At 40.8% G+C, this 26,095-nt stretch overlaps 1 protein-coding gene across 4 annotated transcripts in view; it reads right to left on the reverse strand.

Annotated features, from left to right (window-relative positions):
* Nucleotides 1-25,466, reverse strand: part of LOC118118077 (cAMP-specific 3',5'-cyclic phosphodiesterase 4B) — a 49,189-nt gene extending 23,723 nt beyond the window's left edge. The window contains exons 1-8 of one of the 4 annotated variants that reach the window (XM_035170899.2): nt 25,336-25,466; nt 21,512-21,582; nt 12,542-12,685; nt 8,205-8,452; nt 3,309-3,500; nt 3,187-3,223; nt 1,837-1,907; nt 1,198-1,247 (exon numbers count right to left, since the gene is read on the reverse strand). In XM_035170899.2, coding sequence (XP_035026790.1) covers nt 1,198-1,247; nt 1,837-1,907; nt 3,187-3,223; nt 3,309-3,500; nt 8,205-8,452; nt 12,542-12,583 — 640 coding nt within the window. In that variant the 5' untranslated portion in view covers nt 12,584-12,685; nt 21,512-21,582; nt 25,336-25,466. Of the gene's footprint in view, nt 1-1,197; nt 1,248-1,836; nt 1,908-3,186; nt 3,224-3,308; nt 3,501-8,204; nt 8,453-12,541; nt 12,686-18,219; nt 18,356-21,511; nt 21,583-22,279; nt 22,296-25,240 lie in introns of those variants that run through there. The other 3 variants (XM_035170897.2, XM_035170900.2, XM_035170898.2) reach the window with 3 other exon arrangements.
* Nucleotides 25,467-26,095: the final 629 nt, after the last annotated feature.

Here is a 26,095-nt window from a genome sequence, read left to right on the forward strand (position 1 = left end):
GGCTTCGCTCGTCAGCGAATGACTTGGGGAAGGTCAAGGTTTATGAGAAGTGTGGAGGAGGAAGGACAATGAGGGACTCACACTTACTCGTCTTGTATTTTTTCCTGCCGCGGGACGCTCCCAGCAGCCCATTTGTGCTGATAGGAAGTGGAGAGCGGCCGTGTGCAGGCTGTGGTGACGTAAATGGGGCTTGCAGAACCAGAGTAGCAGGAACTAATATCCCAACCACCCTCCCTCCTCTTCTTCTCTGTCACTTATCCACTTCCTCCTTCAAATCTACCTGATCTGAGTCCAAACCATTAAATCTTTTTCTCAGGCTCTCACCCTCTTTTAGCCGTCCACAATCTATTAGATCAGCTGAACCTGCTGCTACTTTTGAGTCTCGTCCTAAAACTTACTTCTACAGAAAACTGACTGTTTAAATCTGTATTCTACTACTGTATAAGTTTGTATTATGTATGTTCTTAATGCACACGTTTTATCATTTATGGCTCTTTTTACGTTGCATATGTTTTGTACTGACCCTTTGACTATGCATATTTCATTTTGTCCTTGTTTGCTTGAAAATTACAGAAACAACAATAACAATAATAATTATTCATATTATTATTAATAATATTCACTTATATCATATTCCTGACTGGTTGTTATGTCAGAAACTGAAGTTTTGTTTCCTGTTTCAAAAACTCAAAATATTATATTATATCTTGTTGTATTATACTATACAACTGTGTACAAAATGCATACTACGACTGAGCATGTTGATTGAAAACATAAAAACATATCTCATCTACTGTACAAGTGTGTGAACAGGAACTCACTGTACGCTGCTGTGAATGTTGTTGATTACTGTGGAGATAACAGTCACATGCAAGTGGAATTTCTATCTCTGGGGTTTGTGCATAAAACTGCACGTACTATGATTACCGCAACAGGAAAACACTGATTGGAGCGTATTTATTTTTGCTATCATTATCTCTTAAATCTTAAGCTCATCTCATTGTCCTCCTCTTGCAGCCGATCTTGACATTTGAGTTCTAGGAAATGAAACAAACAACTACCACAGTAAAAAGATTGCACAACTGGAGTGTGTGCGTGCACGTTCCAGTTTTGCACATTTACCAGAATCATACGCTCTATTGAGGGTGTATTTATTCTCCCCTCCTCATATAGTGGAGGGCTTGAGGCTGCACTCACCTGACAGACAGACTTTGGTGACAGATGGCTGATTTGCTGCAGGAGACCTCCTGAAAACCAAAGAGAAACAAGTCACAAACGATTAAAACCAGATGTGTAACAGATGTTTGCATCAATTTTTTCTACTAATGTGATTTGGTCTCTGCAGGAAACACTGAATAGCAGTTAACTCGCAGCTCACGGTGACCCATCTTTTTGACTGTTTCCACCTGTGGCACAGACTTGAAGCATGTGCAGCCACAGCACTGACCCAGTATACAGAGATCAGAGGGAGCTCTCATAGCACCAAAGTGAGATGAGGTAACCTCGTCAGGCAAATAGAAAATGTCACTGTGTCCAGTTCAGGATTTCCAGTGACAGTGCAGCAAACCAGACTCTCTGCAGGTTTGGATCCGCTCTTCATGAAACCACAGTGCTGGGGAAGGTTTTGATGAACTGGCGCCCCCAAGTGTGGGATGTGGGTATCTTGAACTGTGGCATCTAAATATGTTCCTTTTTTAAATCTTTATTTTTTGCAAAGGATTTATTCCAGCACACATAAAATTAAAAATTATGGCTCCTAGTATAAAAGCCCTTTTCCTTAGCTGAAAACAGCCTGTATTCACAAAGCGCACACCGTTACACAGTGAGATGACTTACTTATTGGATGCACATTGTACATTTGTCAAAGTGGTGAAGTTGTTCCTGACAGTCCGAAGGCTTGCCAGAACCTAAAAAACCCCCAAAAACATAATAACAATAAAAAGAATGAGAAGAAGAAGCCATACGAGGAGTTGAACACAGTGGAGTAGAAATATGAGGAATATTTAACTATATAGACAGAAAGATCAGTATGAGACTATTGTAGGAGAGTCGAGAGAACATACACACTGATAATGTCACTAATATTGATAGTATTATGATAATGTAATAGGTGCTCAGAAGATACACAAGTGTTTCTGTATTTTTAGATCATAAGGAGGTTGTGTTCAGATGTTAAATTATTCTGCAAAGTGAGGAATTATTACATCTGAAAATGAAGTTTCACCCCTGTCCATTTGTTTTGCTTTGTGGCGGATCTGGATCAGGGGGCAGATCCAGGAATGTTTAACACATTTTCCATATTTTTCCTGGGGAAACAATTATGGATCTCGATGGAAAAAATCTGGCACATTTAGGGAACTGATTTCTATGAATGTTTGAAATTTGATGTAGGTTGGTTGAATTTGAGGGGACTGTTGGGCCTTGTCGGAGGTATACGCTCTACTGAGTGCTCTTCCACAGCTGACTCATGAATAATAACATATTTGTGGTGCATTCAATGTGGTCTTTAGCTCTCACAATAATGGTGGTTTTTACTCCCACTCCACATCAAAATTAGCCCAAATAATAATAATTTTAAAAAAGGGCATTAAAAGATAACTCCAATGCAAAAGCCACACAATGGAAACAGAATCACAATCACTTCTGTTGTGGTTGTGCTTCTGTTGTGTGGTTTTGGTAGTTGTGTTGTGGCTTTTTTGCATTTGTATTTTCCATTAATGCGCTTGTGAGAGAAGTCTCGGCCACCGTACTTAGCCCTTTGGAATAACTGAAACTTAACTTCAGCATATTAATAAACCTTATTTTGCCTAAATTACAGAAAGTTGTAAGAAGGTATAGGAACCCTAAGCTGCTGTGATCATTAGAGAGTAATCTAAAAAAAAAAATCAACCAAACACATAAAAAAACTATCATTAATGATTGTTTGGAACAAAGTATTAGAGTGAACACAGTAAGTTTTGGATGATGAGTCTAAAATGACGCTTGCCATTGAAAAGCAGCCCATGCCATATATATTACAGGCCACCAGAGGGCAGGGAAGTTAATCATAACTGAGCGAGGAAGTTCATTGATTGGTCCATGAGCTGCTTCACAGATAAGCCCTGAGGAAAGTTGATGCTACTTAGCACAACATGATTAAGAGGATGTTGACAGAGGGAGATTTACTGACTTGTAATCAGCTCTTACCTGAGCAAACGGAGTCACAATCAAGTCCTCTCCGTGCCTGAGATAATGAATGAAAGGAAAGACGGAGTTATACACAAACAAATACACAGATGGTCATGGTGAAGTTGATGCAAACAACTCACAGTTCTCCAACAATGGATGAGTTTCGTGACAGGGACTTGGGCGACAGATCGTATTCGCTGTCAGAGCGGTACAGGAAGGACTCCCTGCGCTGACCGTGTCCGCCATAGTTGGGGTGTAGAACCAGACCAGAGCTCGGGGACGCCGGGTCCGACGGACTGCCGCACAGCAAAGGGCCATTCTCCACTTCGCAGCTAGAAGGAGAGAGATAAACGAGAGGGATGAACAGAAAATAAAGAAGAGGAGGCTGCAGCTGAAAGAAAAAAGATTTTAAAGTAACAACTATCATCACATGAAATCAGTGAATGTGTGTGTGCATCAGCTTCAAGGGTCTGACCTCTCGCTCTGCATTTTTAATACCATCAAATATCAGTAAGGGTAATTGCGCAACAGGTCCACAGATCCCACTCAGCAAAGAGATGGCTGCATAAACCCTAAAATGGTTATTACTCATCTATCCATCCCTGAACATAAACACAAAACAAACTCAAAATATAAAACACGTTTGCTCTGCCGGTCAGTGAGAGCGGTTTGGCTTTATTGGAAACAGCTCGTCTGGTTTGTGTCTCACCAGAAACCTGAGCACTGGCCCCAGCTGGAATCTGATTGGCCCCTGATGTGTCCTGTAGTAGTCTTTAAAAAAAGAATAGTAACTTCCTAATAAAACTAACAATAAATATCCCAATTTGTTAAGACTTATTTTTGTAGAAACTTTTTTTTAAAAACACAATTGCCTCAACAAGGAACAATTTTCAAAATATGTTCAATGATTTGGCTTTGACTCAAACCTATAGAGCAGTAAACAAGGAATAACCTAACCTTACTAAATAAGGAATTGCACATGGATGTTGGACATATAATTGTCCCCTTGTGGCCCCTGATTTAGAAAAATCCGGGATTCCCACTGTGACAGCTCCATTCATTTATCCCTATAAAGCCTTAATAATAGAAGTAACAATACAAAGAAAATACAGAAAAGGCAACCAGCAGACAGCAGATACAACATTTATGGAGGCAAAGCAAACCCACAAGCCTCAGATTTGGCACATGTTGTGCACATTTTACGTGTAAACGTGATGAAAACGTCTAAAGGTCTTCCCACCAGCACGTTTTTCTGATAATGCAGTGAAATCACCACAGATGTCTGCAGGCAGACATAATCTGTTTGTCACCATGGAGTGGGCGCAGGAGGAAAGGACAAACTATTGTGTAGCCAGATGATCCCGTCAGATGGACTGATGGAGTTTAGAGGTAAAAGGTCAGAGAATACATGGCAAAAACAACAGATGGCACAAAACGTAAATTAAAATGAAAATACATTTTACTTTCCACTATGCCCTGACAGATTGATTAAAACAAATTAGCATTTCATATTATAGAAAATACTGTAGTGGTAGTCTTGTTATAGGCGTATCCACAAGAAAACACACACACACCCAATACTACACAAATGGACTGCCCCACATTCACCCCCGCCTCAGTAATTTCTGCTGCATGTGGGATTAACTAGGCACACACCCCACCTCCCACTGAGACACTCTCCGCCCCACACCTCTGCCACAGAAACTCAGATTAGTGGGAAATGTGCAAACTCGGTCTACACACATGTAAAGACGTCATCAGCGCTGCGCTTCGCGTAATTCAAATCTCAACTTCACACAACTATGACAACATGCTTTACCTACAGCAATAATCTAATCCCTTGATCTGACACAGGCAGAAAGCTGTGGTATGTTAATGGCACATCATCGCTGTAGATTTTGACTCACAGAAGGGGAAGGATGCAAATTAAAAATCTTTTGGAAATGCACTATAATCTAAACTGTAGTGACATAACATGGTCATTTTTGAGGAAGAAAGAAAACACCAAAGAGAGTCTCTGGTTAAAAGAGTTGCACAACAGTGTGTGTTTAAAAATACAAAGAAGATCACTAAAAAGTCACCTGGGAGCCGAGAGGCATTGTCTACTGACGACTTCCTCGCTGAAGTCAAAGTGCCCAGCTCTGCACCGGGGGGACCTCCGAAACATTCTTCTCTGCCGTCCACTTCCTTCCTTCGCATTGAGCAAGAAAATACCCTGATGCTGGCTGCTCGCTCACTCACTCACTCACTCACTCACACACTGACAGACCTTTCTGCCCAGTAAGAGAACACACGTGCTGGAGCGATGCAGGCTTGGCAGGTTCTAACAGGCAGATCTGGGCTGGAGAACAGACTCGCAGTCACCCTGTTTATCTGACCGCCTGTCCCTCTTCCCTCTATGTTAAACCACTGCAGATTAGTCGGGGCGTTCGTCATCCCTTCCCGCCCTTCGCTCGGCCACCTATGACGCCATATAAAAGCATATGTACCAGAGTTTACGGTGAAGAGGAGGGTATTACAGGAGAAAATCCAGCTGCTCATTTATTCATCAACCTAAAAAGTCTCACTGATGTGCAAATGACGTAGGGGAGATATAAAACAGAGCACAGAGAAAACTAGAATGTCATACCTCTTCTCGAATGGCGCATACCTCTGCCAATGAAACCACATTTAAATTCACTATATTTATTTTGATCTGCACCACATTTCACACACTAATAAATATCAGTCTCTTAAACATACCCAATTATTTTCATTAAGATCCAGGAGCCATTCAATGGGTAAAACTAAAATGTTATGTATCTCCCAATGTTTAAGACAGAGAAAAAAAAATACTCTGGGTCCTCCCGATGATCCTGTCCACCAAACCCCATGGAATTTGGTTGAGTTGTTTTTTCATAATCCTGATAACAAACATACAATGCAGACTAAAGCATACCTTGGCGGAGGTACATTTTTTAAATAATTATTGTAATCATTTTAAAATAATATGACCAGGGACACAGGAGAGGAAAGTTCACATAAAGGTCAACGCTGCTTAAAAGTGAGGAGAGTAAGAGTGAGCTGGTCAGAGGAGGGGGAACTGGTTCATAGGGTAGAGGTGTGGGGAAGAAGGTCATTAGGTGTTATCCAGTGATAATACACACCAAATTCATGTGGACAAAAACATCCAGTTTACGGGTAGAAAAGCAGATTTCAGATTTCAGTGTTATTCATTTCTTTCTATTTTGGATGGACAGAACTTTACTTCTTTGTCAGACTGCTGTCCTTGACCTGAAATAGCGTTTGAGCTCTGGCAGAAACTTGTGTACTATTATTATCAAAATTCAGAGTTCATTTAACACTTTGTCAGTGTTTATATACCGTACGTCCACATCAGTAGAGTTCATTTACATTTACGTTATCGCAACAGCCTGAAAGCCAAACAGACTGTGTGACTGGATGAGAAGAACCAGAGCCTCCCGTTTGGGCTCTGTAAGTAATCTCAACTGGACTGAACTCAATAAAATGCTGGAAGCTGTGGCCAATTCCTGCCTTCAGACTCCTTATTGTCAAAGTGTGTTTCCAGTGTTTTGAAATGCGGATGAATCTCTAAGAAAACACACTTTCTGGACAACTGACAACTGGTGAAAATTTGAGGAAATTCCCAAAAGGTGGACTTGAGGTATCAAGGACAAAAACCTGTTTGTGAGGCCACTGTGACCTTGATTTTAACCTTTGACCACCAGATCGTAGTCTACAACTCCAGTTGAATGTTTGTACCAAAATTTGGAGAAACATTTATGAGGGTGTTTGTGAGATGTTGCTTTCACAAGGACACAAATGTGCTTTCTGAGTTCACAGAGACCTTTTTCCTTCAGTGCTGAACTGAATGTTTTCACCAGATTTGAAGAAATTCCTGGACATGCAGGCCGATAACCAGGAAACATAATACCTCCAGCCACTGGCTGTCTACAGTACAGAGCCATAAAAACATATATGATACTCCGATACTTTGAATTAGTTTATGTTAGATATGTTTCAAATGTTCTCACTGCAATATATACAATGCAAATCCAAATCAACAAGCTGATTGGCTGATCAGCAGCATATGGCATATAAGACACCAAAAGTTATGATTGTGTAATAAACAGAGCTGAAGTTTTCCAGCTCGGGAACTTGTATCTAAATCAATGCAACCCAGGCTTTTAAATAGCAAAAGAGCAGGGGATGAGTGACATAGAGATAAAAGCCACAGATAAGAGAGTCAGTGGACAATATGTCTCTGAAGAGCCCATAATCATGTGTGCTTTAGTGGAGTGAGTCATCGTGGTTCAAAGAAACAGGATTCATGAGGCAAATTGTCATCCAATAATGTAAAGGGGCAGCCATCACAGAGGAGAGTCATTTGATACATAACCCAACAGCAGCCTACTGTGTCACACGGTACCTCAAAGGAAGACACAACAATAACAGCAAACTGCTCTCATCTCATTCCTTTTGATGCCTTCTCCAGGACACAGGAGTTCATTACTGTGAGAATTGATACCAAATTAGGAGAAAATAAAGGGTTGAAAAATAATAACTAAATGCCCCTGCGAACTTTACTAATTTGCACATCAAATATCAAAACTGGACGTGAGAAAACAGCAGCCTCCCACCAGCACTAAGGTGGTTGTGAAAACTCTACTCAGCACTATAGCACAAAACTAAAACAAAGTACAAATGAAATATAGTTCTCAAAAACCAAGATCAAAACCTGAAGACTACATAAAATAAACTAGACGCCCTGCGAGCATATACCTCCGCCAAACCTAACGCCCTATCTCGACATGTCAAAGTCATGTGTCCCATTATGGTGGCCCACAGTATTCTAATCTGTCCTGCCACTGTTGCATTATGAAACCAAATACATGTTTACACTTCTCGTATTAACATCTCAAGATAAAAGTGATAACATAACCTTCTTGATGGAGGTAAAAATATCACGAGACATCAAACCTACATGACTACAAAAACAACTGTGATGATCCTCCTCGGATTTCTCGTCACCTCACCTGTCGGGGTCAGCCTCTGTGATGTCGATGCGTGGCAGGGTGGAGATGGGCAGACTTGTGGGTCTGGTCCGGGTCACTGGGTCATCCTCGGGTGTGAGCGACCTGCCCCTGTCCCTCTCCCGTTCTGCTTGTCGCCATGACAACGGAGGCAGCAGCAGGGTGCCGGAGAACCGCCTGTGGACTCTGCACACGTCTACGCTGAGGGTGTTGGCTGTGGCAAATGGTCCCCCGGGAGGATCCCTATTTTCCTGAGGGTAAAAAGAAAAGAGACAAAGAATAATTGGGTTACACAGGTTCATCACAGGCTTCCATGTAGTGGTGTAGGCAGAAATTATATTTTGGATGGGCCTGTACAAAAGTGAGTGGGCCATTTTTCCCCACAAAAAGAGACTAACAATAAAAAGTAGATGTAGGGCAACAGAGACAAACTTAAAAAAGAGCCATAATTTTACTTTGCAACAACCTGCATTACAAAAGGCGTTAAACAGCGATACCTGGACTACACAGCAAAACTCAGTCTAAAAAGGCTGTACACAACAGTATAGACATTAAACCCTTTCCAGCTCGGCAGAACCAGCCTTAAAAAATGTAAGGTACTGTTGATTAATTATTTTTACCCTGCTCTAAGGCATAGCCAAGACATTAAAAACTTTATGGATGTTTTAATGGGCCACTAAAACAGGAGGGCTTTCTTTTTTTATTCCTCTCTTTTCTTAAAGATTTTTTTGGTAACAAAATGTATTTTAAACAAAGTTGGCTGAGGGCAAGACTGTGCCGCCCAGGCCTAGTACTCGCTACACGTCTGCCTCCATGAATAAACAGATGGAAATTAAAGGAGAAAAATTTACATTTTATACAATATTGTAGAAAAAAATTTAATTAAATAAACCAGACAGCATTAAGATGCCTTTTTGAGAGGCTGTCAAAGAGAAGTACAAATGTTTTAACAATTTGCCTGTCCTGCAGACATCCCATGACGTTTTCATGCTCTTTATCAAACTGAGAAAAATTTAATATTTGATCAAAACTCATTTCAGGCCCCTCGACTCCTGATCTGCCAGCTCACATTTTTATGAAGCCGAGCAGAATATGAATCGTGTGTTTAATGTGAGTCTGGCTGAGTGTGAAGCTTCCAGTCAAGAGCCCTGGCTGCTTCACTGGGATGACTGGTTGTAAACAAGACAGGGCACTGAGGAGACAGAGGCGGTCTGCCAGAACTCATTCTGCATACATCACCCTCCACTTTATGTTCACTGCACACAAGTGTAAATGAAACACACCGAAAGGTTTCAGACGAGCAGGGCAGGTTTATAGAGGCACGATGGGAAATTGAGGAATCTCTTTGATCGCAGCTGTCGAAAACAAGAAACTCGACGGAGAAGACGAGTGTGAAAAGAAGGAGGCTGACAGTGAGTGCGAGAGTGAGTAGGAGAAAGAGTGACGCTCACCACAATGTGAGAAGGTCGAGGTTGCACACGATCAAATACTAACTCCATCTCCAGTGGAAGAATCCATTTAAAGGCATTTAGCAACAAGTAGATATTGAATTTTCAAATAATTATCAGAATTGTTGTAGATTCATTTTCTGTGCATTGACTTAATGGAATGTTTAAAAAAAAAATTGTGACTCGTCGTAGCTTTTACCTGTTACAAGTGTTCATGCATCTTGTCAAGGGGAAGCATCTAAAAAATACTTAAACTGTGAGTTATATCTTAAAAAAGGCAATGCTGTCATCAGCTCCCATTTAAGTCCATCCATGATCTATGCCACTTATCATTTAAAGGTCACATGGAGGGCTGGAGCCAATCCTAGCTGACATTGGGCGAGTGGTCAGGTAAACCCTGAACAGGTTCCCATTAAAGTTAAGAAAAGTCCAATGATTCAAGTCCCACTTGGCTCTTTGTCATAGTCATGGAGTTCCTGTCTGAAATAAAAAAATGACAGCGTTTCACGTTCTAAGAGAGATTTTAATTATATCAAAAATGATATAATTAAAATGAGTGTGTGGCAGACAGAGTGGTGTCACATGATGAGACAGAGAGCTAAAGAGCTAAGGAGGATTAGACAAAGGCAGATGTTGAAGACTATAAGCAACATTGCACCTCCTCGTCCGAGTGACAGCGCCAGACACAAAAGGCAGAGATGAGCCAGATAAAAAGCAGAGAGGAAACATGAATGAGAGAGTAAACTGCCAAAAGAAGAAAACTTGGAAAGTGTCTGAATGAGAGACGGGGACGTAGATAAACCAGCGACAGGAGACAGCCTTACCATTTTTTAAAGTCGGTAAACGCAGCTCTGCTGACTCTCCTGCTCTTTCTAAGAAATACAATTTATGTGATTTACTGTGCCTGTCTTTTAAGAGACGCATCAACTGCGTCACGAAGAAACGGCTGAACATCAAATCTGGCTACAACACAACCCTGTTCCAGTGACTCACGACTCTCATCAATATGTCAGTACCCCTGCTGTGGCACTGCCAAACTAATCATCATTATCATTGTGGTCTGTGTATTGATTGCCTCTCTGACATGTAATTCTAGTCCTTCATTGATCTTCTATTCCAGAGGAAATAGTGTTGAGTTACTTTGCCTGTGTATAACTCAGGAATAGGATGTTGTTCTTTGAAAACATCAGTAAATTTAGAAACCTGGGATCCATCACATGTGCTGGAGCATGGTTATAAAAGGACAGGAAGTGCGATGAGAGGTAGAACAATCAGTCTCAAACGGAGGTAGAGTAGCTCCAGTGTCAAGCAGAGGAGGAGTGGGTGTCTTCTTCAGGAAGATGAAAAGGCCTTTCCTGGCTGCAGATCTTAAACAGCTCCCATGTTCTCTGGAAAAGCTCCAAAAAGTATTTTTAAAGAAGGTGATATAAATGAGAGGGCTTTAGAAGGGATGCTCTAACAGCATGACATGATGTGGGGCCTGAATTATTTAAAATCTATGAGCCACGAGAAGAGAAAAGAGTCTTAATTAAAGGTGCTGAAGAATCTGAATGAATGGTGGGAGATGAGCACTCAGATGTATGAACCGAAACACGTTTATTTTTCTGTGAAATGCAGCCATCGAAGCTGATAAAAGCAGTAATACTGTCAGTAACAGTTCACTTAAATACAAACAAAAACAAAATTTAAGAAGCCTGCACAATCACTAATGCCTCAGGTGCCATTATAAGGAGATTTTCATAAGATACAAACTGCATTTCCTATGACCACAATCACTTCTGAATGAAAGTCAGAAATTCACTGTAATTCACTCATGAATAGAGCCGGACGATTTATCGTTTGGCCAATAAAAATATTGAAATTGATATCAGCCTTTCATCGACATATTGATGCTTGCATTTATGTTTGCCTATATGCACCACTATGAAAATGTCTATTTTACAGAATAAAATAAGCAGAAAATTGTTTAATTAATTGTTTAATCAAAACAATATTTATTATTTATTTGCTTTTATTTGTGTTTTCATTTTCCTTTTATAGTTAATATTATGGTTTAACTGTAAAGTAGCAAGCCTTAAACATCAGCAATGATTCTTTCATATTTTTTCCAATATAATGTAATTTTCCAAAAATCAACCTTGGTCTCTGACAATTACACTAGATTACATTATGAATTAAATGTTATATTTTTTTAGAGTGAATCAGATTCATGACAGCAGGAAAACTTCTTGGATAACTATCATGATCTTGGCCTCTGATCTCCAGTTGGACAGAGTCACGGTAAATGATGTGGCCTGCCTGCACAGTCATAAACACCCGGTGGCTTGGAGGAAGAACAGATGGGCCTCTCTGTCAGATCTCTGTCTCATCCTCCACGTTTCCACTCAGTCTATGACCTGTATGTCTCCTGGTGTGAGATGCCTTTTAACACCGCTCCTCCTCATCCTCTTCTTCCTCCTCATCCTCTTCTTCCTCCTCATCCTGCTCTTCCTCTTTCTTCTGAACCCTGCACCATCCTTCAACTCTCTGTCTCCATCGTCCCACCTCTCTCACGCAAACACAGAACACGCTGTCCCTCACCCCTGCCTCTACTCCAACACACACGTCATCTCCCTCTCTGCAGCGTGTCCTGCCAGCGAGCGCTCTGTTGTGTACGGTGCAGTGATCTGTTTATGAGTCACCCAACACAGCAAAGACAGCACCTTGCTGCCTCAGTGTTTTCCCATTGTGTCTTTCTTTGGGGGAGAATCAGAATGACAACATAATGAAAACGAGATTTAGAGGAAGCATATGAACTGCAGAATGAGGCTCTCCACTTTCATTTCAGCTACAAAGAAACCATGAGTGAATGTGTAATTTATGCATGAAGGGATTGGTAAAATCAATACTTACATCAGCCAGTGTAACCCCCTGTGAACTCCTGCTTTTCTTCATCCTGAGGGATGCTCTGCTAGACGCTCTCTCTCCCTCTTTGTCCCTCTCTCTCTCTCGCAGCTCTTTCCTGCTTGTCCTGCACCGGTCCGCCTCAACAGTCGCCTGCACTTGTGAAACACAGAGGGAGAAGGTGAGCAGGGGGTGACAATAAAAGTTGCTGTACCTCCCTCCCAGTGAACATGACGTCTGGCATTCTCGTCGCACTTACGTTATTGTTCTGACTAAGTGATGCACTTCTGTCTGCAGCAATTGGACAAGTCTACACTGTGATGCATTACGCACTGATTTGCACCAAAAAGCAGACATTACATGGACTGTGAGGGATTACCTGGCTCAACTGTTACAAGTTTGCACAAGTTGACATGCATATAGTACTGGAATGAAGTGAAACAAACACTGAGGGCAAAACAATACAATAGCCCAAAAATACATTTTGAATACCTTACTTTTGAAAACATTTGCAAATGGTTCAGAGTGAATTGTGTGAAGTGTGAAGCTTTGTGAGATTCTTTGATCCCTGGATTTTACCTTTAGTGCCAGTATGAGTCTGATATTTCTGATATTTCTTGCTGTTGAAGTGTGCCTGAGATCCTACAACGTTTCCTCTAGCGCCGCCATTAGATCAAAGTTTGTATTAATACATTACTTAGGTTTATGACCAAACACCATTCCAGCCTCAGCTGTTGTATGTGTTTAAGCTAACACACTAAATCAAGATGGTGTTCATGGTAAACAGAGTTTATGCAGGTTTCAACAAGTTGCATTTTTAACCATAATGAATGGAATTTAACCCCTATGTCAAGAACAACGCATATAAAGGAATATGTGAGTCCTAGAATTACTTGATTGAAGATAAGGTGAAGTCCCAAGAAGAACCCTCAAAACACATCATTATCGCTAAAATCCATTTTAAAGCGGTGTAGGTACGTAATGTTTTTACATATTTAAGACATTTTGAGGACTAACATTTTTGAGTTTTTGAGACCCAGCAGAAACCCTAATTAAGATATATAGTACATATATTTTTAGCATGGCTGTAGATTATGTCCGGTTTATGCAAAATATTTGCCAACAACTAAGCTGAAATTCTTCAATATTAAATGTTGTCGAAACACCAGCATGAAAAGTTGCCTATTTGCTATATTTGGATTTAAATCGAGCACTTTCAAAGAACAAGTAGAGATCGCAGAACATAATATACACAATGACTGGAACAAAAAAGGATAAGGCTTCATGGGTAACAGTGGTATTAATTTGGTTTGTATTATGGCACTAACATACACTCAGAATGATTCAGAGTTACGTGTTACAGTGTTGTCTGTGCCCGAAGGCCGTTCAGTCCAGTCCCGTCTGTCACCCTCCTCTGACTGCACACTGTGACTAATCTGTGTGACAGAAATGAATCGATATAATCCATGTCAAGAAGGACACCCCCTCACATTACCTCGTCGTTGGCAGTCACAATGAGTCCCTGTGTTGAGGTCAGTGTAGGACTCCTGCTGAGGGAGGCTGTTGTTGGCGCTCTCAGCTGCTGCCAAGTCAAGTGCCACGAAAAGAGAATTTCTGAGCAGCACAAATCCACCCAATCTTGTTTGAAGCTTTTGAAAACAAACATCTAAATGTGCGGATTCCTGATGCTTTGAGTTGTTATGAAAAGAAAATGACACGAGAGGTGAAATGGCAGCAGATCACACAGATATTCTGTGTTTTGAGCGTCTGTGAGATAACTCTTGGGCTTGCTGGTTCAAATCTCAGCAGGAGGGAGAAGTTCTCAATAATGTATGAGGATGTGTGTACAACAGGGTTCAGAAGAACACTACTCAAATGTTTTATACTTCATGATACTGGTACTTGAATGATAAAGCACCCGTCAGCTTTACTCGTATTCATTATTTTGAATGCAAAAGAATGACCAAGGATAGTGGACTGTAGACTGGTTAATAATAAATTTGATCTTATCAATCCAGCCAGCAAGAAACTATTCAACATTTGTGTTTAATGGATCATCTCATTCTGAAGTAGGGCTGTGCTGTGATGTAAATGCTAATGTCAACATGCTAACAATAACAATGCAAACATTCTGATGTTTAGCATGTAAAATGTTTATCATGTTCATCATTACTTTAGTTTACTAGATTAGCATGTTAGAATTTGTTGATTAGCAGTTAATACAAACTACACCTAAGACTGTTTTTTCAGGCATTAGTAATGGATAAATTGATTGAATTTGTTTTATATAAATATAAAGATTTTTTTCCTGAGCAGACCATGACTATCTATAGAGAATTTGACCAAAACCCAAACGATAGTTGTCAAGATATTTCACTGAACACCCAAACGATTGTAATAATGGCACCAAAGGAAAAGAGAAGTCAGGGGATGCCCAGTCAGGATTCCAGTCACGATTCATCCTGGAACGATATTATTACTCTTTACATAATTTATAGCCACCCATCTCATAGTAGCAGAGCCATTTTTACTTTGAAACAAAATGTCAGCCTAATGTGGCACTAGGGGAAATCAGAGGATCATCAAAGTTAGTAGGATTCATCCTCTAGGGGCCATGAATGTCTCCTTTGTGGGAAGATTATCTGATCTTAATTTAACCACTACACAGAATTTCCCCAGTAAGTCTTAAAGATATTTCAATCTTGACAAACTTGCTGGACCGACTGACCAGCAATACTATCTCTAGTACCATGATGCTTACTTTTTACAAAATAATATGTATCACAGCTTGCTCATACCATTTAGTGTTCAAACGATGTAAGTCCATCCATGATAGATGTGATCCTACAATTTGCAGCTTTAGGACTAATAATACTCATCAGCAAAGAAAAGGTCCTGAAAGATTAGTTTGTCTTCATGCCACCTGAGACACTATGAAGCATTTGCTCTGTGCCCAACAAACCCAACAGGCTCAATAAACTGTGAGTCTGCAGCTGTCTTATGTTGAGTAACAAGCATCCGGGGGAGTTCTCTGCCTCTGAAAGACAGTATATTGTGGATTCATTCATTATTTGTTTGTTTTTAGTTGGACTTTAAAGATTGTGGTATCTCGGCGGACTTGACTGGTGTAAGGAAAACATTGCTTCCAGGCAACTACGCTGTTCAGAGATAGTTTAGAACTTCATCTGGAACTTCAATTAAAAAGTCTTCTATGAATGAGTTTGTATCTCACAATTATCCAGATATAGGATAGTCCCCATTCATGGATTTTTATAGCCACAGTTGCCATAATAGAAATGGCTAATAACTGTGAGTGCAGTGTAGTGCTGCATGTTATGCTTACAAAACTGAAAGAAACTGTAATATGTGGCCATCCGAGGCACTCCAAGGCGACACTGAATTAATGAACATCCTTGTGTTTGACTTGGTTGTTACCAGTGAAGGTTTGTCATTTGTGTTTGTTTAATGACTGAAACAGTTAACTGATTGTCAGAAGTCAAACACTTTTCTGTCACCTGACTAATCAGTTCACAAATTGTCTGCAAATAATGTCCGTGCCAGTGCTTTTTCAGTCTCTGTGTAGTATGTGGTAGTGACGCTCTTATTACTTCCTCTTTGTGGGAACTGTTGGGCTTCTCTATATTTAGTTACGATTTTCGACCTTAAGGTATGTTGTGATTTGGTACAATAAAAATAAAGTTGAATTGAAATTTGAATTGAAATTGCACTCGGGTGCAATTAGACCTTTTCCTTTACAATATGAATATTTGATTAATTCCTTTAAGGGATATCTTTGGAATATGCTATTGACATGAAAAAAAATGATCTTGCTCAGTTAAAAGGTCAAAGCTTTGTCGACACATCCAGAGGAGAAATGAAACTATGAGACAATGAAGTTCTTAAAACGAAAACCCGAGAGACCACTCATTTTGAAAGAACATCACAGGACAGTGGATTCAGAGTGCCCTGCCGTCTCACTGCCTTCACCTTTTAGAGAGGCTAGCTTCAAGTGACCTCTCATTCTCGTAACCCCGGCAATAGATCATCCCCACGGAGGCTGCCGGGAGCTCTACAAATAATTGGTTGTTGATGTGAAGCGGGCGACAGAATGCACAGTCATGAGGCAGCACTCAACATGCTGATTGTAAGAGATCTGAGGAGAACACCAGGGAATTTTGTGCGAGGCGAATTGTGTATCATCAGAGCCACTGGGGAACAAAACAAACCAAAGCCGACTGTGTTTTTCTGCTTGATTTGCAACTCATGCATTTGCTTTGAGGCTATTATTTCTTCCATTAAACATGGGTCTTTTTTGAAGAATAAATCAAGTATGCATGAGGACCTAGTGTTTTCTTTGAGAGGAGAGAAAAGACTGCACCATCTCTTTGTCCAAGAACACTGGATACACAGCATTGTATGACCAGTTGTTTGAGAGAAAATCCACCGGATAAAGTTCATTCTAATTTTACTGTAAGTGTTATTTACCAAAGATCTACTCAATCCAGCTTCTAAAATCGGAGAATGTGACATTGTATATCATTGTGAATTGTTTATTTTAAGCGTTTACCCTTGGGATGACAAGACAAACTATCCAAAGACACCACTTTGGGCTTTAGGAAATTGTTACAGGTGTCATCACACTTTTTTCCCGAACCTTTCATAGATCAAATAATTGGTCAAAAATTATCATCAGATTAATTAATAATTTAAATAACATAAAATAATAATAGGTGGTTAGTGTGATCACTGGTTTAGTGTGGAGTCGTGGTTTCCCTTTGGTGCTATGGCTTCGTCTGCGTCTTTCACCCTGAGACATTTGTGTTCTTTTTTTTATCTATTTTCAGTTTTGCATCCGTCAAGTGTTCGGAACATCATCCCTCTCGCAGTGAATTCTCTGGACATTTTCCTGTCAAATTCTCACATTGACTCACTCCAACATTCTCACTCGGGACACTTTACTTGGGGGCTGGCAGGAAACAGCAACAGACATAAAGTCCTCCCAGATAATTTCCTGAGAATGTCCGGAGCACAGTCGATGGCTGAAAGCAGCATGAGTGAACAGGCTTGTGTATGTTCTGTCCACGTCCTCATGCAGCTTTATGTCCTGTCTGTATTGACAGAGACATCCGCCCCGCAGCACCAGTGGCATTGAGCAGGAAAATACTGGTATAGAGAACCAATGGAAGAATAGATACAGAAGGCATCTGTTTTATGCAACACCCATTTTGCATTATCTGACGCACTCTTACTGCTCTGACCAAATGTAATTGGGTAACTCACAATGCTATCAAAACAGCCAATATTTGCGCTTACATATTTTGCATGAGGCCAGCGAGGCTACACGGCCGACCATCTGCCCATTCAGTCAATGTCACACGGTGTCCATTAACAACAGGGAGCTTCAGAGGTTGAGTGAGTAGCTGTCATATGTTAAACATCAGCAGAAACCCACACAAAGGCAGCTTTTGTAGCTCAAAACAAAGGAACCTCAAGAAATAATGTTTTGGACTGCATTAATAGTAGCCTCAATTACCCTGAAGTGCGACAGTGAGAGCTTCCAAAGCTATCTGTGTGTCACAAGCGTGATGGATTAGCTTTAAAGTGGTCACATACACACATATACGTCCCATTTACTGGTAAATGCGGAACCATTTAGAGCAAAAAACAGTTATTAAGAGTTAACTTACCCAGCTTTGAGCCAGTGTGTATTCTACATCAAGCTTTAAGTCACTCATAAATCCGTGTGCGTAAATGCAGAAGTAAGACGCTCTGGTCACAAGGCACAACAGCTGTTGATAGAACAGTGGCAGGTCCTGTTTGACTTGCTGGGCTCACCCACATTTACTCAATCTGAACACCACCACACCCAATTTATACACACCTCAGGAACAACTGTCTGAACACAAAACAGTGTCTACTGATCACAACTATACAGATTTAAAAACTGCCTCCTACTCACTGATCTGCAGAGAAATACTGTCAGAATGCTCTCAAAAAAAGCTTCAGGGTTAAAATGACCACACGAAAAGACATCTTCTTATATCACCTCAGATTATAAAACAGCTTCTCTTTCTGACCTTGAAGCTAATAGCTGTGGTTGTTACTGGAAAGACTGCAGCAAATTGAAAAATACAGCTCAGTCAGGAATCAGCTATTGAGTATTTTGAGTATCCTATTGCACACGTACATTCTGAAAGCATGTCAATCGATATTGTTTATGATGTTTTATCTTTCTAAAAGTGTAGCTCAATGTCAAAAATAAAAACACATGAAAATCGTGGTTGAAATAGAGGCGAGAGGAATAAGCCGTCAAAGAGGAGACATTTGTCTGTGGCACAAAGACGTATTGACTTATAGCACAAAAGTGCTCAGTGCTGTCTTTTAATGGCATAGTTACAAGGTTACTTAAATATCACCACAAGTTGCATGAAAAGCTGTGTTTTGTCATTAACCCATTAAATTGCACTGTGATGAGCCTTTTTACTTCTTTGTTTCTTCCACCAGGGAGGTTAGGATTTTACCTGTATCTGTTTCTTTGGCACCAGAGTTACTCAAAAAAACTACAGAACTGATTTGCATCAAACTGGGTGAGGGGATGGAGCATGGGTCAGGGAAGAGCACATTAAATTCAGAGCCTGTGTATGATGTTAACCATTGGCCCTGAAGGAGCTATGCGCTTTACTGAGCACCATTTTAATGTGCTCCATGAAAGCAGTTGTTTAAATTGTAGCAGCTGCTGACAACAGAAGACAAATGTAAGACGAATGGCCAGAGGGAAGAACACTCATTTATTACTGCTCATAATGCAAATCACACCTGCAACCCCTTGCATTTGGCTATGGCTGAAAGTACTGATGGGTTACCACCTGAGTCTGTTTGAAATGAAACCTATGTAACCTACACAGAATGACCTGGTTTTCATCAACATGGCTTTTTTCTAATGTTAGAAATCTTTGGATGGATAGAAAGGTTAATAATGAAGGTTAGATGTTAACTCTGGGTGAATATATACAGTTAATAATGTAGCTTAGTTGGTTAACTCTGGATGAATATATACAGTAAATAATGTAGCTTAGATGGTTAACTCTGGATGAATATATACAGTAAATAATGTAGCTTAGATGGTTAACTCTGGATGAATATATACAGTTCATAATGTAGGTTAGATGGTTAACTCTGGATGAATATATAAGGTTAATAATGTACGTCAATAACTGGCTGGAAGGTTGATATTTGCTTTTCAGGCACACACTATGATATCTCTTCCAATCCGGTCCTTTCTTCCCACTCTGTTTGTGTGGGCATGTCCCACACACAAAGCAGTTGTTGTACTTCATGCAGGTGTCGACACTTACTCACTAAGCCAGATTGGGACATAAAATTAGAATATTATGGTTCCATTATTTTAAATATTTTCTTTTTTTTAAAGCCATGCTATCTCTGTGACTGGAAAAGGAAAAGCCAATCAACACATGTCAAATGAGACTTAGGAGTCAGAGTGGAAACTGCTGCGTGCGCTCAGCACGGTCACGCAGATTCCAGCAGAAAACAAGCTTCTCAGATGATTGAAGACAGAGGAGTTTGTTGAGGAGGGACACATTTGTGGCAGCTGGAAAATGACGTCACTGTGGAGGTCACATGAAGGGAGCTCTCTATCCAACAGTACTGACATAGAGAGAGAATGGACAGGCCAGACCCTGTGAGCCTGTTTCCACTGGACCACAGGCCACGAGACCTTTTTCCCGGGGTTGTTCTGTCATCACACCATGTGTTTATCATGTTGTCAATATATTCACTTGTCATGTGAGAAGACGGTCTATCGCCAAACAACAACTTTTGGAAGCAAACTGATTTCCTTTCTTGCATGGTGAAAGAGATGAGTAAATGTTAATGCAAGGTTAGCCTCTAGTGTGAAGCTACTGTGCTAATATATATCTAGCTATTTTAAATAGTAAATGGTCTGCATTTATATACCCATTTTCTTGTCTTGATGACTTCTCAGAGCTCTTCACAGTACAGTTTTGCCATTCAACCATTCACACAGACATCCATGCAGTGTATCTATGTTCAGCCCCTTCTCTATCACTCACAGACTGCCAACACAGCCGTTAGGGGCAATTTAAGGACACTGAGAAATGGGGGGGAGACTGGAATCAAACCATCGACGTCTTGTAATCAGGCATCCCACTCAACCTACTGAGTCACAGTCCCCTGTGAATGAAAAACAAAGAAAATAAATAGTTGGTGATCCAGGACACGTGTGACCCTGGATGAGTCCTTGTTTGAGCGCAGAGCATATGAAAATCCCCAGATATTAAGAGGAAGTACCAGAGGTCAGAATACACACACGCACCATTGTATACAAGTTGCCCAATTTAACATCTATTGTGTGTGTGTCAGCACCTCATCAGTTAAACATTTACTAAACAAAGCGTTCCACTGCCAGCTCCATGGAATTCAAGCTTATGTGCTGAAAAATAAATGACATGTGGAGTGAGGAGGCAGCAGAAGGCTTGGCAGAGTCGAAGAGATTTGAGGTACAGAGCGCACCTTTGGTGAGTGTCACCAGCTGGTAACCCCTATGTAAACATGTCTGTAAAGCCCTCGGATGACAACTGAAGCAGACATGGGACACACACCCACACACACACACACACACACACACACACACACACACACACACACACACACACACACACACACTGTACCAAAGTGAAAAGACTTGTTTGTACAGTCAATGATTCCAAAATCCAAAGATTATGATAATTTAAGAAAAGGAAAGGCATACAGATCAGTGTTTTGTACTGTAGACAAAAAAGTGGTCCATCTAAATAGCTCCGATTCATGGAAAACTGATCCCTTCTGCTCAAAAAACCAATGGAGAAATGTTATACACCACTTACTCGGCAATAAGGCTTGCAGTGAGAAACTGATTCCGACCACAAAACTCACCCCGAGATACAGAAGAGACATACTCACAGATGAAGCCGTTCTCCAGGAGCCAGTGGTGTGAGAGGAGGAGCGGGAATTCACGTCAGCAGAATGTCAGTCTGAGAGAAAGACACTGGATTAGAATTCCACAGATAACACACCACAGCAAAATATTTGAAATAGAAAAAAACAGGATGACAGTACATGTGATTGATCTTGGATCGGCAACAAAGACCCCGGACAAGATTACAGCCCCTCAGGGGCCCAATAGTTTATCTCTGACAAGCATGTCAAGGATCATAGATGTTTACAAAAAAAAATTCCTAGACCAATTTAGACAGTATAAACATGTTTTGATGAGTCAGAGTTACGAGTTTCTCTTCAAATGAGGAATAGCCCAGTTTATATGGTGTCCTAAACCCTTTTTAGGACATGAACTACCCAGAATGTCCACACAATTAGGTCAGGACATTTGTCCGAGTTTGCGCTTCACATGGCTGGCAGGAGAACCTCTACACAACGTCTGCAACAACTGACTCAGATTTGTGTTCTCACATAAAGCCCCTCCAGATAATTTCAGGAGATGATCCGGGGTTCAGTGCGTGTCTGAAACCAGCTCTAGATGCATGACTTGTTATAATCATTCTTCTTGTATTCACAATTAGCCGTTTTTTTCACTACTGCTCCCAGTGTGACAAACTTTGACCCAGTCTGATACACTAAATGACTATAGCGCAGACACAGCATGTATTCATCAGCTGAAAGCTAAACATCAATGTAGAGCAACAGAAAAGAACAGTATAGTAACCACATCACCAGTAAGCAGCCAGTAAGTGAGTCATCAGTCTGGCAGTCTGAGCCCTTCTTAACAAGAAGCCATGGATGTACTGTCTGTGCCCTGTTGTTTCACCACCGACTAACAATAGAAGGACGGTCGCCACTTGAGTTCACACCACATGACCGGCTGCACAGCAGAAATGCTGTAAGCTGGGCTCTGAAATACCCTGATGTTTGAAACGATATGATACCCTATCATTACTTTGACCATGACAGTCTCTTAATATTATCTTTATAGCTATAATAATCTCTATTATTATTATTATCTTGGTGACAGAACAATGGCTGTAAACACAAGTGACCCCACAAACCCCATCTGCAAAAATTGTTTGAAGCCAACGCAGACCAAGAGAACCAACAAAGCATGTCGCCAACCGACATGCTGCCCTTGAAATTTAAAGTGTGAAAGGTTAGATAACATAACAAAGTTTTTTTTAACCATCAGAATTTGATGAGGCCGTTAAAGAAAATGAGGATGAACAGTTTGATTTGGCTCTTTCTTTTCCAGATTTACTATTTGGCATATGCAAAAGCAATGTACACAGAGTGACAGAAACTTTATAACTGACAAGCCTCTAAACATCAGGCATTCACAAGTACGGAGATCAACAGCACCAGTGATGATCATGATATTTACATTTTAGTCAATAATTCTTTCTGTTATTAGAAAATGTGCTCAGTATAGAGATCAGACCTCCACCAAGGAATTGTACTGGGTCATATCACATCTAGGTACAAATATAAAGTTGACCATCAAAAAGAAAATAAAGAAATCACACAATCTTGAGTTTTGGGGACACCAGATTACTGCACACCATATATAAGCATTAAAAACACTGTGACCTCGATCTGATTATTTACAATAATCCAATTATTAATGATACAAATGCACTAACTAGATAAACATGTATGTAAAAACAAACTAACAAGAAAATCTAACAGCACATTAATTACAGTTTTATTGTGCATGAAGCAACAAAGTAAGTAAGTGTTGCACTTCATGGCAGTGAAGCTCCAACAGGATTATGAACCTGCACAATACAGGTCTGCACTCAACTCAACACATTTTCTAATTTTCTATTCAGTCAATTCATATTTAAAAACAGTTGATAAGAGCTGGCTGATTGGTATCAAGAGGTTTAAGGCAGGTGTCATACTGAAGTCTTCACTTTGAAACACTATACCTTACACTAACAGAAGAGCCTGGGGCGGACGCATGCCAAACTGACAGACACGTCTGGAAGTGATTTATAAAAGATGGAAAATGCCAAAGTAGCATCAACAGGATGAAGGCCACCACCTCCAGCCTCCACACTACAAAGACCTTTCAGCCTGCACGCTCTAACAGATGTCCACGCAGATGTTTGAGTCAGCTGCAAAGTTAGAATTTCTCTTTAGAGTTGTAGAAGAATGGAGTCATAAATCCCAATAGAGATGAAAGATTACACAAGTAGGGGAGAGATAAAAGGTGTTTGAAACACCGTCCATGCGACCAGAGAAGAAAAGCCATACACACAAAGGAGATCAAATGAAAATGTAAATAACTAATATGATAATAATTTAAGTATATTATTCACTGCATTTATTGGTGAAAGACAGTCAAACCGATCCAGCCACAGCCTGATATCGATTAACACATAATATTTCAGCACACACACACGTTGTTGTGTGACATTGGACCAGTGTTGAAACAGTGGCACACTTTGGGTTTCTTCATGCATTACCTCACATAGTGTGCAGCACTGTGGGAGAAGTCAAATAACTCCCTGATGAACAGTGGTGGCTTTTATTTCCCACATAAGGTTTAACACAAACAACCACTAAAACTCAAACGATGAATATTAAACTGTCATAGTCTGTTGCAGTCAATACAAAAAGGTCTCTATTGAGTCCCCGTGTTGACTCGTGTAAGACGCATAAACCCTTACTAGAATATTAAGTCAAACTGGGTAACATAAGGGGGTCTACAGCTCTAAACAAGTTCAACTCGAGACTTTTCAAGAGCTTCTTAATACTAGAAATGAAATTTAAGACCAAACTCTGTTAGACTCCACTGTTTCCTTCTTCTTCTGTGAGCAGAGTGGGGAACTTTTCGCTGTGACCTTTGGCAGTGACATGCCTTAAAAAGATAAAGACCTCATCTAATCTGAATTTAAGACAATTTAGTCCCTCTAAGTCCTTTTATTTTCTTAAATTGAATTGAAGACATTTGACCATTTTTAGGGACCCATGGCCCACTGGATAATGAGGGTGGACCTCATTTCGCTTTGCACTAATACATTCCTTGTGTAACAGCATGCAAAACTTGGTTTACAGGCCAAACGGCAACTCTGTCACCACCGCGTTAAAGTGGGTTTACCAATGTTTTTCAGAGCATTTACACAAATATTCCCCTTCCTCCACCAACCCCATTTTAATAGTCCCAAACTCAAATATATTTCGAACTCATCTATGTCTCACCCACAGAGTAACCAATGTCTGGGAGTGTGTTATCCTGCCCTGGTTTGTCTTCAGCATCACACTTGATGGGGAGACATTTGTGTGGGTTGAACCTGGAGCAGCGCACCGTTAGTTTTACTAGACCCATAGAGCTGTCAGAGGGGAGCGAGATACACACACTCTCACACACACGCGCACAAACACACACACACACACACACACACACACACAACGTCCTGAAGGATGTGTGTGCGTGTGTGTGAGTGATGAAACTGAACCTGAAGAGCGTTCACTGTTTTGAATGCAGCTCATGTTTCCTCGAAAAATAAATCCTGCGCATCTCAGATCTCAGATGACGGAGGGACAATGGATTAATCCGGTTTTTTGCAGACCGCCGAACCTTTGTCTCTTGGTATGATCAACTTCAGAAGGCGGATTTCGTCAAAACTTTAAAACGTCGCGTGGTTGCGGGCTGTGGACAGAGGCTGGAGAAACACCCACCGCTCGGATAGAAAAGGCTCAGATCCGTGTTTAGGAAGCGTTGTGAAGTGATGAGCGCGTCGGACATGATGGGTTTTTGGAATCTCGCCTCTTACCGCGCGCGCTCGCACTGTCGCCGCCGCCTCGCGATGTGCGCTCCGCTGTTCCTGTGCCATCACACGCACGCACGCGCCTCCTTTTTATCGGGCTCCATTTGTCCAGTTCGCGCTCGTTCCCCCTCCAGACCCCGCGAGCGCGTCGATTGGCTTCGACTGAGGCGACGCAAATTCTTCCGTCCGCCAATGGCTGCCGTTGCGCGCCCCCCTCTCTCTCCTCTCTCTCTCACCCACCACCACATGCCCTCCCTGTACCGTCTGCTTCACCTCAGGGATGAAGCAACAACTGTCTGCCCGTCACCCCCTCACCCCTTTCGTGGTAAACGGATGCATCTACATAGCAGTTTTTTTTATCCAGAACACTTTACAAATTGCATCACACTCTCACTGGTGAAATGTGCTGGCCTGTACAAGAGGTTCTGTGTTTTGCCACAAGGACACTTCAACATGTGGACAGAAAGAGCTACAATCAAACTATATATCATGTCATTTATATTGCACCTTTAAAAACTTTTTTTAGCAGACTCAGGAATAATCACAAAGATGCACTCACACACTAATAAAAACTGTTAAGAAATGTGCCTTCAATACAAATAGAAACAATACAAAGAAAAAGACAACATTACATAAAGAAAATGAATACAAATAGATAGAATAAAAGCTTTAATTTTTTAAAAAGACATTACATAAAATCAAGTCTGGGATTTTAACAAGTGATTTAAAAGAAGTCACTTAATTATATAATGTTCTCGACCTGTGT

The sequence above is a fragment of the Hippoglossus stenolepis genome, chromosome 11, assembly GCF_022539355.2.
Source record: "Hippoglossus stenolepis isolate QCI-W04-F060 chromosome 11, HSTE1.2, whole genome shotgun sequence".
NCBI lineage: Eukaryota > Metazoa > Chordata > Actinopteri > Pleuronectiformes > Pleuronectidae > Hippoglossus > Hippoglossus stenolepis.